This window comes from Carex rostrata, chromosome 19 (assembly GCF_964058835.1).
Source record: "Carex rostrata chromosome 19, lpCarRost1.2, whole genome shotgun sequence".
In the NCBI taxonomy this organism is placed as follows: domain Eukaryota; kingdom Viridiplantae; phylum Streptophyta; class Magnoliopsida; order Poales; family Cyperaceae; genus Carex; species Carex rostrata.
In genome coordinates, this window is record NC_135936.1 from 8,390,838 (window position 1) to 8,404,868 (window position 14,031).

At 31.7% G+C, this 14,031-nt stretch overlaps 3 protein-coding genes across 5 annotated transcripts; all 3 read left to right on the forward strand.

Moving 5' to 3' along the window:
* The first annotated feature begins 3,828 nt into the window (after positions 1-3,828).
* Positions 3,829-5,485, forward strand: LOC144571900 (protein MULTIPOLAR SPINDLE 1-like). Its single transcript, XM_078321296.1, has 5 exons — positions 3,829-3,834; positions 4,313-4,405; positions 4,460-4,517; positions 4,594-4,746; positions 4,900-5,485. The coding sequence occupies exons 1-5, from the start codon at positions 3,829-3,831 to the stop codon at positions 4,968-4,970; spliced, it is 381 nt and encodes a 126-aa protein (XP_078177422.1). The 3' UTR covers positions 4,971-5,485.
* Positions 5,486-5,499: 14 nt separating this feature from the next.
* On the forward strand, positions 5,500-8,207 carry LOC144571882 (protein MULTIPOLAR SPINDLE 1-like). 3 transcript variants are annotated; one of them, XM_078321280.1, is made up of 5 exons: positions 5,500-6,223; positions 6,315-6,372; positions 6,770-6,965; positions 7,506-7,620; positions 7,772-8,207. In XM_078321280.1, exons 1-4 carry the CDS (start codon positions 6,041-6,043, stop codon positions 7,579-7,581), a joined length of 513 nt encoding a protein of 170 aa, XP_078177406.1. In that variant the 5' UTR covers positions 5,500-6,040; the 3' UTR covers positions 7,582-7,620; positions 7,772-8,207. The 3 variants fall into 3 exon arrangements, with proteins under 3 accessions (XP_078177406.1, XP_078177408.1, XP_078177405.1); XM_078321282.1 differs by having other exon boundaries at positions 7,506-7,603; XM_078321279.1 differs by lacking the exon at positions 7,772-8,207 and having other exon boundaries at positions 7,506-7,731.
* Positions 8,208-10,035: 1,828 nt separating this feature from the next.
* LOC144571766 (Metallo-hydrolase/oxidoreductase superfamily protein) lies at positions 10,036-13,580 on the forward strand. The gene is made up of 7 exons (XM_078321140.1): positions 10,036-10,309; positions 11,136-11,261; positions 11,422-11,580; positions 11,776-11,894; positions 12,402-12,593; positions 12,977-13,067; positions 13,288-13,580. Exons 1-7 carry the CDS (start codon positions 10,154-10,156, stop codon positions 13,375-13,377), a joined length of 933 nt encoding a protein of 310 aa, XP_078177266.1. The 5' UTR covers positions 10,036-10,153; the 3' UTR covers positions 13,378-13,580.
* The last annotated feature ends 451 nt before the right edge of the window (positions 13,581-14,031 follow it).

Below are 14,031 nucleotides of genomic sequence, written 5' to 3' on the forward strand. Positions count from 1 at the left end.
GCTGTCAAAGTTTTAGCTATTTTTATAATTTCAACTTTTGAATAATAAAACTAGTCGAACTTTGTGCAAATAATAAACTTCGCATTATTTCAACTTTGTTCTAATACGTTAATTTTTTTTTTTTTTGTCAAGAAATTTTTCATTCTTGTTGTCAAAATTTTTATTTATATCATATTCTAAAAAAAAAAACCAAAAAATCATGATTTTATGAGATTTTAAAAACATCCAAGCTGTCAAGTCAATATGAGGCCCTAAAAACGAGGGGCCACCAGATGGTCCTGCGAACCCTGACAAAACAAAAAAAAATCTTCGAATTTGAAGTGAGAAAAATAATAATTGTTTAATAGTTTTCAGAATTAGAAAGAATAGTTAATAATTTAAATACGATAGATAGAAAGAAAATTAAATAAAATAGATAAAACATCTTATAATTTAGATGTACTATTTCTTGATTGTAATTCAAAACTATTTCTTGATAAAACATATTATAATTCGAAACATTTTTTAGGCATGATTTTTTCTGGCTGTAAAAAAAAAAAAAAAACTATTTTTTTGGTGTGTTATTGAAAAAAAAATAAAAATACTTTAATCTGAATTATTGATTCAGGTTCAAAAGTCACTTGTAATAAATATAAAAATTATTGTGTTCTTTCTATTTTTAAAATTTATTAAACAATTATTATAAAACTCATCCGAAATTTGAGTATTTCTGGTTTTGTCAGGGTCGCAGCACCATTTGGCTGTCTGAGTAGTTTTGACAATCTCTTATTTTAAGAGTGTTTAGATTTTTATTTTTTTATTATGGCATAAATAAAAATTTCTGTTCTTGATGGCTACATAGATTATATAAAACGTATCCAGAAGTTGAAATTTATTTAAAATTTAATATCATCTGACACCAATATCCGTATATAATCAATAATTTATGCCCCATAAAAAAAGGAAGTGTCTAATTGTTCACAGACTTTTGTCCACCATTTGTCCACAGATTTGACTTGCGCGAATACTGTAAAACTATTTATACATGCTGTATAATTATATAATATATCACATAAAATATATCAGTTAATCACAAAACATCCAGCAACTATTTGAAATTGTCCCATGATAGTTAGAAACAGATTGCAACTTACACAACATGACAAAAAAAATGTACTTTCAAACTGTACTTTCGAAAATTACTGTTATAGGAAGTTATTGGAAGTTAGTGTTAGTTATTAGCAGTTATTTTGACAAAAAACGTGATAAAAACGCAAAATTAAATTTTCCGATTAATTTTTTTTATTCTTTTTTCTCGATTTAATGAACACACAAATAAATTATTAAAATAATGAATACTGTAAAATTGATCACTTTAACTATAAAAATTAAATGTACAAACTATAAAATTGCAGACATGCAAAATTTACAGATGAAAACGATAAAATAATATGTTAAAAAAATTTAATTTTCAATACTGTAAAATTATCAAGTTAAACTGTGTAATCAAAAGATAAAAAACTATAAAATTACAAAATTGTAAAATTAGCAGATTAAATAAAATTTAAAAATGTCAATTTTCAATACTATAAAATTATCAACTTAAACTGTGAAAATAAAAAGTAAAAACTATAAATTTACAACAATGTAAAATTAGCATATGAAAACGATAAAATACAATTTAAAAAATATAAATTTTCAATACTGCAAAATTGTGAATTTAAACTGTGAAAACAAAACGTAAAAACTATAAAATTTCAATAATGTAAAATAAGCAGATGAAAATGATAAAATAAAATGTAAAAAAAAATACAAAATTTCAACTTAAAGTACAAAAACAAAACATAATTGATTCTAACTATTCATAATTTATACGGAATTTAAAATTTAAGTAATTTAGACAAATGCGCCATTAAATATCATCGAGTTTCCTTTATGGTGTTGAAATTTGAAAGTTCCTTTATTTCAGTTAAGAAATAAATTTAAAATAGCAACCAATCAAGTGTGTGTCAGAGAAACAAGAAAACTGATCTTTTCTTGCACGTGCAAAAAAAAAAATTAAATAGCAACCAATTATATTCGAAAAAAAAAATGAACATCACAATCAAGTCTCGCTGAATTCCAATCTGGACTATGCAAATCGGTTCAGTGAATTCGATTTATTTTTCTTTTTTTGAAAAGCATGGTGAAAGAATGTGTGAGACCAGGTTCTTAGATGGACAATTCTTTGACAAACAAAATCAAGTCTCGCTGCACCCGTCAAAAAATCAGCGAAAGTTAGTTGACAAACGAAATCAAGTCAATTATTTGTCCAGATTTATAGATCGAAGAATTAGGAAGAAGAGATTCGATTCGCTGCTCTCGTCTTGCTAATTCTCCTGTTCGGACCTATTTTGGGGGAAAAAAAGAGAGAAGAAAAATATCAGAAGAAATCTGTCTTTTATGAGGGTGGGTACCGAAGGTAGTTAAAGACAGTTAAACTAGAGAGTGAATAAGGTTGTGGACAGACCGTGGACAAAAGTTTGTGGACCAGAATCTTTTCTCTAAAAAAAAGAGTAGCGCTATTCTAAGAGCTCACTTTTAAATAATGAGTGCAAAGTAAATTTATTTTATCAGTATACCACATTTACTCTTAATTGATGCTGTCCTTATTTTTTTTTCTTTGTTCTAAACTTGTCATTCTTGTAAACTATTTAATACAGCTATCTGATTTAGATTTTTTTTTTGGAAATAAAATAAATTTGGTATGGACAAAGTTTATCTTCTATGGCTTACACTCATATAGTGTTTTGTACAAATCGAAAACTTTCATAACAAACAAATTGTAACGCATAATGTTAACAAATTAAAATCTAAGTTGAACCAAATCAATAACTGAACATATATTAAAGAAAGAACTTAATTAACTAGCACTTGCGTAATATGAAATATTTTCAATAACATGTCTATTTATTTAAAAAAAATATTAAGCATTATTCAAATTAGAAAAATAAATTTGTAGATGTATTTTTCATTTCTTAAATATGACATGTAATGCATTATGACCGATTTGAAAGATGTTTACAATTTCATCGAATGTTTTAAAAATGTTAACAGTGTAATTTTAATTGTTTTACGACAAAGTAATTAACTGAATTTCAAATTGACTCAAATATCAAAATGATTTTTTTTTCAAATTATTAAATAGATGTACGCAATAATTATTACTCTAATAAAAAAAAGTTTGGTTGCATCTTAACAATTTGGTTGCATCTTAACAATTTGGTTGCTATAGAAGATCATTATTTATTTGATAATAGTTTATTAAATTTATCTTTAAAAAATGGAAGTTTAGAAAAAAAAAATCTAATTTGTTTTTGATTAATTATGTTACGGACATGAATTACACTGATAAAAAAAATTAGATGCATGTGATTGCAAATTGTTACATGTAGTTCTCATAATAAGTATTATATATGTTGTAGTATAATAGAAGGAAAATGACACACGGAATATATATTCATTGAAAATTTGTATCCATAAGTTGATATTTATACTCTACAGGTTATTGTAAAATTGCATTTCTAAATTGGAATATCATAAAAGAAAATAACATGTGATGTTTAAGAAATTAAAAATACATCAACAAATTTAGTATTATAATTTGAATAATATTTGATATTTTTGAAAATATCAAATAGATGTCTTTTTGAAAATATTTAATATTACCCCCAAGTGCTAGTTAAGTAGGTTCTTTCTTTAATTTAGGTTTACTTATTGATTTGATTTAACTTAGTTTTAAATTTGTTAGCATGATGCATTACAATTTGTTTGTTATGTAAGTTTCTGATTTTATACTCAACACTATATATGAATGTAAGCGATAGAAGACAAAGTTTGTTCATGCTAATTTATTTATTTCCGAAAAAAGAGGTCAAATCGAATAGCTGTTCCATTCATTTTATTAAATAGTTTACAAAAATGATTAAGTGTAGAACAAAGAAAAATAATCATTTATTAGGGGGCAAAAGTGATATAATAGTAAAAAAGAAAAAATCAATGTGCACTCATTATTTGAAAGTGAACTCTACCATAAAAAAATATTGAGCTTATTCTAGATATTTCGTACGACGCAACAGCTGTTGGCGGCCTATAAATTGGAGATGGGCCGAATATCCCATTTTCAGCCCAATTTCAATTGTAAGTTTTGATCCCAAGCATACAACAGCGGCCAATCTGGGAATTCCCGCTCACAAATCCAAGCTCTTGCCTTGCCATTGATGCCGTTGATGGAGGATGGAGACATCTGTCGGTGAATCTCCATCGGTGAAGCTGGCTCTTGCCATGGCACTAGTACGATCCAATCGCCCCCTTAACCTTAATCGACCTCTCAACGTCCTCTCCCCATCTTGCTACCTCCGACCAAATCCGACACTGGAAGCAAAAGGTGATCTATCTCTCTCACTTATCTCTCCTTCCCTCCCTCCTTCCTATTACACAGGCAAAGGATAGGAAGACTAAAATTGTGCACCTCAGAGAGGAGATCAAGCTCCTTCAAGGTCTGCTCTCTCTTTCTTCCCATCTCTCTCAATTACAAACATCAATTTTATTTGTGCCTTGCTTGTATCATTTTAGATGGATTTGGATGTGACTTGGACCCGCCTATTGCCTCATGTCGCTGCCACTTCTTTGAAGCCTTCGCTGAGCTCACCCCACATCTCATAGATGCAACTACTGGAGATGAACGTTGGATAGACAATGTCCTGCGAAGGCGCTTCATTAGATTAGGTCTCAACTCTCTTTAATTATTTTTTAATCCACATCTCTGATCCCTGATCCCTGATTCCTGCCTGCTAAGACACATCTGTTATATAAAGAATTAGCAACAAAATGTTAACATGTTTCTTTTTGTTTATTTGCTTACCCAACTTTGGATTTTAGTTCGCTGGAAAGAGAGGAGGAGAAGGGTTGAAAGGCCAATTGAGAGAACAAATCTCATAGGCAAGCACTAAAAAGGGTGAACAACCAGATTTTGATATAATACTTTTCAACTTTTCTGCTGATCTAAGCAGACTGATTTTTTCTCTTTTTTGATGATAAACCCGTAAGTGTATTTCATTGAAAACATAGAAGGTCTTACAGATTACAAATTTACTCTACTCGTACTCATACTGGTAAATTAAAAGTGCTACAATAAAACTCCTACTCATACTGGTAAAATAAAAGTGTTACAATTAAGACACGATTAAAAAGAAAAAACTGAGAAAGTAAAGTGGGGCTGTTTTCTTGCAGTCATGAGATGCCTGAAAAAACATTCTCACATTAGCCCCCGTGTTCTTGTTCTGCTACTCCTGTTTTTGCTAGTAGGATTCATGTTCCCACTCTAGAATAAAAAGGGACCTGCTGATCCTTCTTTCCAGGTGTAGTTCCTTCATGAATTGTTCGCTTGGTATTCAAACAAAGTTCCCATCAGTCCTTCTTGCCCAGTTTGCTAGATTATGTGGTTGCTTGAGCAGGTGCCTTCCCACATGTTCTCCTTTGCAAGTTATGGCATTCAAGCACACAATTCACTATTGCCTCTGTTACCGTCCAATCTGGTATCTCATCGGTACTGTTATTGTTTATAGCTGAAACCAGGGCCTTACAATCCGTATATACGATAAACTCTCCTGCTCTTTGTCCTTTTGCATGGTCTATGGCATTACAGAGTGCCGTGGCCTCTGATTCAAGTGGTCCCCTTGCTACTGCTGCACTCCCCTTTGCCCTTACCAGTTCCCCTTACGGATCAAATACCAGAATACCCAAACCCGCTTTGCCTGATACCTGCCATGATACATCTATTAGTATTACTGATTTCCCTGCAGTCATTATGATTGGTACCTGTCTAGTCTGCCTCTGTACTCCAGCCGGGACGGAGTGGTGGATATCCCTCGAGTATCAGCTTATAATTATTTTTTTTCTCCTCTTTTATTTTCATCAATTTTGTAATTATTAGCATAGATGAGTTCAAATTGAGTTCACTTGATGCTTATTTGTCAATCAAGGTTTAACATGATTCTTTTGGAGATTTACTTTGTGTACAATGTGTGCATTTGACTTTTGTGTGTGTGTGTGTGTGTGTGTGTGTGTGTATGTGTATTTTCTCTTGTTGTTAATTACACATGTTTGTATTGCTGGATTAGAATTTGAATCTGACGATGAAATAGGCCGTCTTAGCATATCAATTGATTTCCTGGTGGGGCTGTCAGATAATGTCTCAGCAAAGGTGATGTTTTCATGTACAAAATTACCAATCAAGTTCGACACTGATCTTTGTTCTCTTCTTAACTTATTTATCATGCATTATTGGTTGCTAGGGAGAAGTTGATGCATCATTCTCCACATTCTCACACCAAGCTATCGATTTCATATTAGGTGTGCCCTGGTTTGCACCAAATAAAGTACAATCCTTAAAAATTAGCGTCATAGAGTGTTGATATGCAAATTCACTTTTACATATTGTTGTCCAAACATTTTTCATTCTATATAAGCCTCATTGAAGAACGTGCTGGTATCAAGAGAACAGAGAGAGCCTCTTGAAGAGATAACTAATGGACTGATAATGTGCTTGATTAAGAGAATGTGTACTCCCTCTTCCTCCCTGTACTATTATACTGCCTTTCCCAAATGTCAATTAAGCCACAGTTTCTCCCTAATTCAAGCTTGATTAACTATCTTAGTGAACTGGTGTACAATGTCAAAGCCACAATGTATAAAGTGTGTTCCTTTTCTTTTAAACTGTGAAATATGTTTATAAAATCTTAAATTTCAGGATCGGGGTTAGACAATGATATGGATCCCCAATTCTGTGCCCAGCACATAATACGAAAGCTTGGGAAAGAAGAATTTATTGGTCAAAGAACGATGCTAATTCTCTCTCAAAAGATCACAATTGTGGTGGAAAATTTGCTTCTTCTTGACCCTTTTCATGATAATTACCCGAATCTGCATGCTTTCATGTTTCTATTGTAAGCTTCCATGTTTCATGATCTTCTTTTCTGGGGCAGCTTTTATGTGTTCCGTGGAAAAGTGAAAATTGGTTCACTCCTTTGGATGTAACATACAATATTCCCAAATTATTATTATTATTATTATTGATTTTTTTATATAAATCAAGGTTCTAAATAGCGATTATAGCGTTATAGCTTTTAAGGTTCGAAAAGGCTATAGCGCAACCATAGCTAGCTATTTAAAATCATTATAAAAGAAAAGCGGTTAATAGCATTATAGCTTTTAAGGTCCTAAAAAGCTATAGCTCAGCTATTGCGTACCCATAGCTAGCTATTTAGAACCTTGATATAAATATATATTTTGTAGAGGCTAAAATGAAAGTATTCTTAGGGGTGTAAACAGGTCAGTAGGTTGGTATTCATTAAGGTTTTCATTTGGACCCACAGTAGCTTAATTGCAACATTCCAATTTGTGACTAAAATTTCTGTGTTTCTTCAATCTAGTCTTAGTAACTACTGTTATCAGAAACTAACTCGGTTGATTGCTTGATCTGACAGGATTCAACTAATTGAGTTCATGATATCTGACTACATCAGGACCTGGTTTAATTCAGAGCAATTTGACAAGATTTAGTGCTCCCTCCCTCTGTCCCTATGTACAGCCTAAATTTTGGTAAATTTAGAAAAAAAAAAAAAGTGCACTGGTGTGCCCTTGTCCCTGATCCAAATTGAACCATAATAGCACAGTTGGACAATAATTTAGGCTATTTTGAACCAAACTCAACTAGTTGAAGTTCTTGTGATAGATTAGACACATTTTGTAGAAATATTCGAGGAATGGGTGCGATCAATTCTAAAAGCAAGTAAGGATTTAGAAATTCTAGAGAATATGAATGGACTTTACATACTCTACATGGATCGTGTACGTGTCGTGGCATTGCTTGCCAAGGAGGTGGGACCGGCCACTCACCAGGCTAGGGCAAGCTTGATCCGCAAGTTTTCTCCAGACTTCTGTCTTGATCTTTCCATTTTATTTTCTTTGTACTTATTGTACCTAATACTAGTTTGCTTTTTACCTTTGATCCAATTGTGAATTTTCTTTGATTTTAAAGTCATATAATATTCCAGATAAACGTTAGGAATTATGAAGAGAAACCCAACTACTTATGTTGTGGATTTTTTATACATGTTTGAGTTGTGTCATATTAACACCTATGTTGTTGTTTTATGGTTAATATGATAATTCGAGAATTTTCTTTGTGGAAGCAAGTATGTTCTCCAAATAACAACATGAGTTTATTCAGATTTTGTCATTTCTTGATTTAATGCTCTCTCTCTCTTCTTTTATCTATTTTTAATAACTTGGCACTGGCTACGAATACAATTTTATTCAATGTAAACAATTACGGCCCATTTTAAATATCTTCCGATCGACTTTACCATATTAATTACTGTATATTTCAGAAATAGATAAGTCATAAGTCATAACTAAATCACACATTATATTATATAATATTTGTGTATCCAAGATAAAATTATTGGTTCCAGTTCACAAATGAAATAATGGTTTAAAGTTATACACATGATATGAAGACTAAATAACATCAATAATTTGAAGTTGTAAGTTTACACAAATGAATTGGAGAAAGAACAATGCCGTAACAAAAAGTTTCTATTCCAAAAGATTAATATTAGGAATGAAGTTGATTTAAAATTGGACCAGTCTATTCACGTACAACGAAAATATTAAATAAAAGAATAATTATACTAATCCCCCACACCTTCCCCCCATTTATCCCTGCACTCTCTTTCTTCCTTAACTGCCATATATCTCCTCACTTATTTTACTAAAAATTTTCATTTATCCCCGCATTAAATTAGACTGTCATTTAATACCAATCCCCGCATTAATTATGCTTTCCTCTAATAACAATTCCCACATTAATTATTCCTTTAAAAACAATTCCCGCATTAATTATACTGTTATCTAATAACAATCCCCGTTAATAAATGTTTATTTGTTATTTTTGAGAAGTATTTATCCATGTAACATAAAGTATTTATCCATATAACATAAAATATTTATCATTATGTCTGAGAGTATTTATCATTGATGTTTACTGTAAGTTGCAATTATGTTTGAGAAGTATTTATCTATGTAACATAAAGTATTTATCTATGTAACATAAAGTATTTATCCATGTAACATAAAATATTTATCATTATACATGAGAGTATTTATCATTATGTCTAAGAGTATTTATCATTGATGTTTTACTGTAAGTGCAATTATGTTTGAGAAGTATTTATCTATGTAACATAAAATATTTATCTTTGTAACATAGAGTATTTATCCATATAACATAGAGTATTTATCATTATGTCTTAGAGTATTTATCATTGATGTTTTATTAAAAAATTGCAATTATGTCTGAGAAGTTTTTATTTATGTAACATAAAATATTTATCTATGTAACATAAAGTATTTATCATTATGTGTGAGAAGTATTTATCATTGGGTGAGAGGATTGTTTATTTAATGGTCCCCAGTTGTGCGGGGACAATCCAAAAAAAAAAGAAATTTTGTGCGGGGATAACTGACAAGTATTTATGAGGGGATTGTTTATTTAATGGTCCCCAATTGTGCGGGGACAATTAAAAAAAAAAAAAAGTTTTGTGCGGGGACAATTAATGAATTGATTTATTCAGTCATAAATAGAGATCATTGCATAGGGATTAATACTTTGCAAATCCACGATAAATACTTTGATGCTTCAAGTTAAATACTAACAGTTTTTGCGGAGTATTAATGATTTGAGCTGTCCCCCCCATGACTTTTTTGACAGTTTGTGCGGAGTTTTTTGCGGAGATAGACCTGCAGGGATTGTTATCATGATCCTAAATAAAAATGCTAGAAACCTTACAATATATTAATTAATCCACGGAAGAAATGAGCTCTATGAAAGTGTTCATCTAATTGCAGGCTTCCAGGTCGATAACAGCGCATAATATCTCAACGAAAGACGCTCAGTCCGTATCAGGCCCAATGGGCCGACCACTCATCGTTTAAACGGGTGGCCTAGAATGAGATATCGCGTCCGAATCTCGTTCCTCCTTCCGTTGACTTCTATTTGACTCGAATCGTTACTCATTCCCCACCTCAAAAAAAGCCATGGCAAGAGAAGAACCAATCATCACCCACCTCAATGGCGCTTCAGGCTGTGAATCTCTCTTCCCTCTCTTTTGCCTACCGCACAAAAAGCCACACGAGAACCAACAACAGGCTGAGGATATCCTCCTCCGCTGCTTCTTCTCCTGTCGTATCAGCGACTTCTAGCTCCATAAGGCTCACTTACCTAGAGGTATTAGTTTTGTTTATTTTTCTCCTCTGTAGGGAAGTATGAAGACACTGGATACTGGTACGAATGGTACCGAGCTATAGAATGAAAATAATTGTAGTAGGGAGGTAGGTTAGGTAGTACTGGTACTGGGGGTATCGGTACAGTGGGTACCAAAGTATATTTTCTTTGTTGACTGATATGTGGGCTCAAAGTGTGAACAGTTAATATTGTTAAACATTTCATAGTTTGAGTGTCTTGAATGAAACAGGTGGCACATGTGGTGTACTGGTGTGTCACTTTTGTCAAATATATATATATATATATATATATAGAGAGGAGTTGGCTACTCTACTTCCATAAGCATATTAAGGCATATGCTTATAAGTCATTTTTGCGTTTTTAATGTTCAAATTGTCGATCTGAAGCACTCAACATGTTCTCCATACTAGAATGTACTTGGAGACCAAATTTTATATTTTTTGAAATTTTTTTACTATTTTTTCAGAAATTTTCAAAAACAGTCATGAAAAATACTAAAAAATATAATAAAAAATATGAAAAATCCTGTTTTGAAAAATTCTGAAAAACTAGTAAAAAAATTCCAAAAAATGTAAAATTTGATCTCCAAACACGTATTAATATGGAGAACATGTTGAGTGCTTCAGAACAATCATTTGGACATTGAAAACGCAAAAATGACTTATATATATATATATATATATATATATATATATATATATATATATATATATATATATATATATATATATATATATGAAGGCACTATTGATTTTATCAATCAATTCTTATATTCTACTGGTGTTTTTATTTCTTTTCAAATTTTTAGATTAACAGTTGGATATGGGATATCAGTGGGTTTAATATACTGGTGGATCCAATCTTAGTTGGAAATTTGGATTTTGGGGCTCCTTGGGCTTTTGATGGAGCAAAGAAATTCGTCAAAAATTATAAGGTATTTGAATAATATTGATTATTATTTTTGTATAATTTTACATTGTTTCTGGATGAATGTGTTCGCCAATACCAGTAGTTATTAAGTTGGAACCTACAATTATAAACCGTTTGAGGTATTTTTGTTGAATTGTGTGAATGCGTAAAATCGGAAATGGCAGATTGACGACTTGCCGGAGCTGGATTGCTTGCTAATCACACAGAGTCTTGATGATCACTGCCACATAAGAACTCTCACTCCTCTCTCACAAAGAAACCCTAACTTGCCTGTAGTTGCCACCCCTAATGCAGAATCTATCTTGGAACCTCTCTTTCGTAATGTAAGTTCATTTTTGTTATCCATTTGTATAGTTTGTTGTTCCTTTGTAGAAACTTGGTGCATTTTATTTTAATATGGTCTTACCATGTAATAAGAGTAAAATTCCTAATTGAAAAAAAATTGTGCTACTTTTCTGTTATGAACTAAAACTTTTTAAGTATCCTTGAACTTATAAAAGTATTGGAAAATTTTTCAGGTGACCTATTTAGAGCCTGGCGAAAAAACAGATCTGGAAGGAAAAAGTGGTGCAAAGGTCAACATTTCTGCCACTGCGGGGCCAGTACTGGGTCCCCCTTGGCAGAGGCCAGAAAATGGGTACTTTAAAGTTCCTAATTTTACTTTAATTTGTATCCATTTTCAAGTAGGAACTTTTATGAATTTATAATAGACCATTTCAATGGCAACTCATCATAAAATGAAATGGGTAATTTTAATTTGTATCCTTGTAAACCTGAATTTTTTTGAATAATCATAGAAAATGATAATATTCTTCTATTCCTATAAACAATTGAAAAGTTTTTCATAGTCTTGTATAGCTGAAAACTTTAAGTTTCCCATTCATCACCCTTACTAACTTTTTTTCAAAAAAAATATAGTCACAAAAATAACCCTCCTTCCCTTTGAAATGACGTAAATAAAGGAGTAATTTGGTTTGTCATCTTTAACAAAATAGAAAACATTTGAAGTTCAATTATTGTCATTTTTTGTTTGGGCATAAACAATATTTGTCAATCAGCAGTATAATTGAAAAATTGTAATAGATAGGTACATTGTGATGGTTCTGACAAAGATTTATTGGTCTGTATGACTTGATAATGATAGGTACATTGTGAAGGCAGGTGAAAATGGTCTGTCGCTCTACTACGAACCACATTGTGTATATAATGAATCCTTTCTAGAAAATTATCGAGCTGATGTAGTAATAACACCAGTCATAAAGCAACTGCTTCCTTTCTTCACTTTAGTTTCCGGACAAGAAGACGCCATTAAGCTAGCTAAATTACTAGAAGCAAAGTATACACGCTCTCTCTCTCTCTCTCTACCTAACTATAAACACACACACAAAAACAAACAACACATACTGATACTTGACTCGAGTGAGGCTATGGTAATATACATATTAGTATATTACACAAAGGCCCGCTATATGGACTCATATCTACATTTAGAAAGTTCAAACAGTCAATGAAGTGTGTTTATTTGGGACTCATATCTACATTTCGATCTGTAATATGCATATTACCATAGCCTCACTCTACTTGATTGTGTTTATTTGGGATCCAATGAAGTGTCAAGGTTCTTCTTGAGGCTTAAGAAACATTCAAGTAAAACACTTTTGTTTGTTTATTTTGAAATTGGAAGAAATGAAATTGGTCATGTATGTTGAATCATTTCAGGTATATAATTCCAATGAGAAATGGTGATGTAGATGCAAAAGGAATACTCTCTGCCATTCTCTCATCTGCTGGTACCATGGAAGCATTCCAGGTTTAATTTCAGTTTTGTTTTTCTTCTTTCCTTCCTATATCATATATAAATATTTTAGACCAATTAGGGCTTTGCAAATCATTCTTCGATTGCAATTATATCTCGTAATCATCTTTGTTAAGATATATACTACTAGTATTCTATTTTGTGTTGATGTTGGTGATTGATCTATGTTATGATTATTTAATGAGAAAATCAACATATAATTATCATTTTTCAGGAGATGCTGGCACGGGAGATACCTGAGGCAAAGTTGTTGGAGCCTACGCCGGGCTTTCCACTGGAGATCTCCTTTTCATCAATATCTTGAATTTCACCCATATGAAAATTCTGGCTGAAGCACATACAATAATACTGAAAGAGCAGGATTTCACAGAATCATAGTTTAGCTAAAGCTTTGGTTCATTTGATTTATTTAATCTAGTAATAATGTAAACTGTCATATATTATAGGTGTATGTATATAATACCGAGAAAATGGTTATGCTAATTATATTGTTAAGTATTTGCTAAATTATGACTTCATATGTCTAGAAAAAGTCGAATTTACACAGGATAAGTTATTAATCCACCAAACGAACTAGTTTGAATTCTTAACGAATCAAAAAGTCTGCCCATGAGCTCAAAACAAGAATTCCATTTCAAGCGGGTTCAATTCGGTAACATTTCAAATTAACCTGGAATTAAGGGTAGCTCGTTCAAGTTCAATTCTTTGCCATCCCTGATCTATTAAATTATTTCAAAGTATCAATCACAAGTAGTATGCAAGAACATTGCCTCGTACATTTGTACAAAGTATATATAGACATGAATAAAATGCTAGTACCAGTTCTAAAGAGTTGAATCTGTACCAGTGCTAAAGAGTTGAGTTGAATATGTTCCAGTGCTAAAGAGTTGAATATGTTCCAGTGCTAAAGAGTTGAATTGAACCATCCGAAACTCTTTTTTTTTTTTTTCTGAAAAAG

Bases quoted from the DNA above. Each gene is read 5' to 3' on its own strand.
- LOC144571766 (XM_078321140.1), top strand. From the start codon at position 10,154: ATGGCGCTTCAGGCTGTGAATCTCTCTTCCCTCTCTTTTGCCTACCGC. The intron at 10,310-11,135 runs GTATTAGTTTTG...TCAAATTTTTAG, and splicing joins TAAGGCTCACTTACCTAGAG to ATTAACAGTTGGATATGGGA. The intron at 11,262-11,421 runs GTATTTGAATAA...CGGAAATGGCAG, and splicing joins AATTCGTCAAAAATTATAAG to ATTGACGACTTGCCGGAGCT.
- LOC144571882 (XM_078321280.1), top strand. From the start codon at position 6,041: ATGTGTGCATTTGACTTTTGTGTGTGTGTGTGTGTGTGTGTGTGTGTG. The intron at 6,224-6,314 runs GTGATGTTTTCA...ATTGGTTGCTAG, and splicing joins CAGATAATGTCTCAGCAAAG to GGAGAAGTTGATGCATCATT. The intron at 6,966-7,505 runs GTAAGCTTCCAT...TTGATCTGACAG, and splicing joins CATGCTTTCATGTTTCTATT to GATTCAACTAATTGAGTTCA.
- LOC144571900 (XM_078321296.1), top strand. The intron at 4,406-4,459 runs GTGATCTATCTC...CCTATTACACAG, and splicing joins TCCGACACTGGAAGCAAAAG to GCAAAGGATAGGAAGACTAA. The intron at 4,518-4,593 runs GTCTGCTCTCTC...GTATCATTTTAG, and splicing joins GGAGATCAAGCTCCTTCAAG to ATGGATTTGGATGTGACTTG.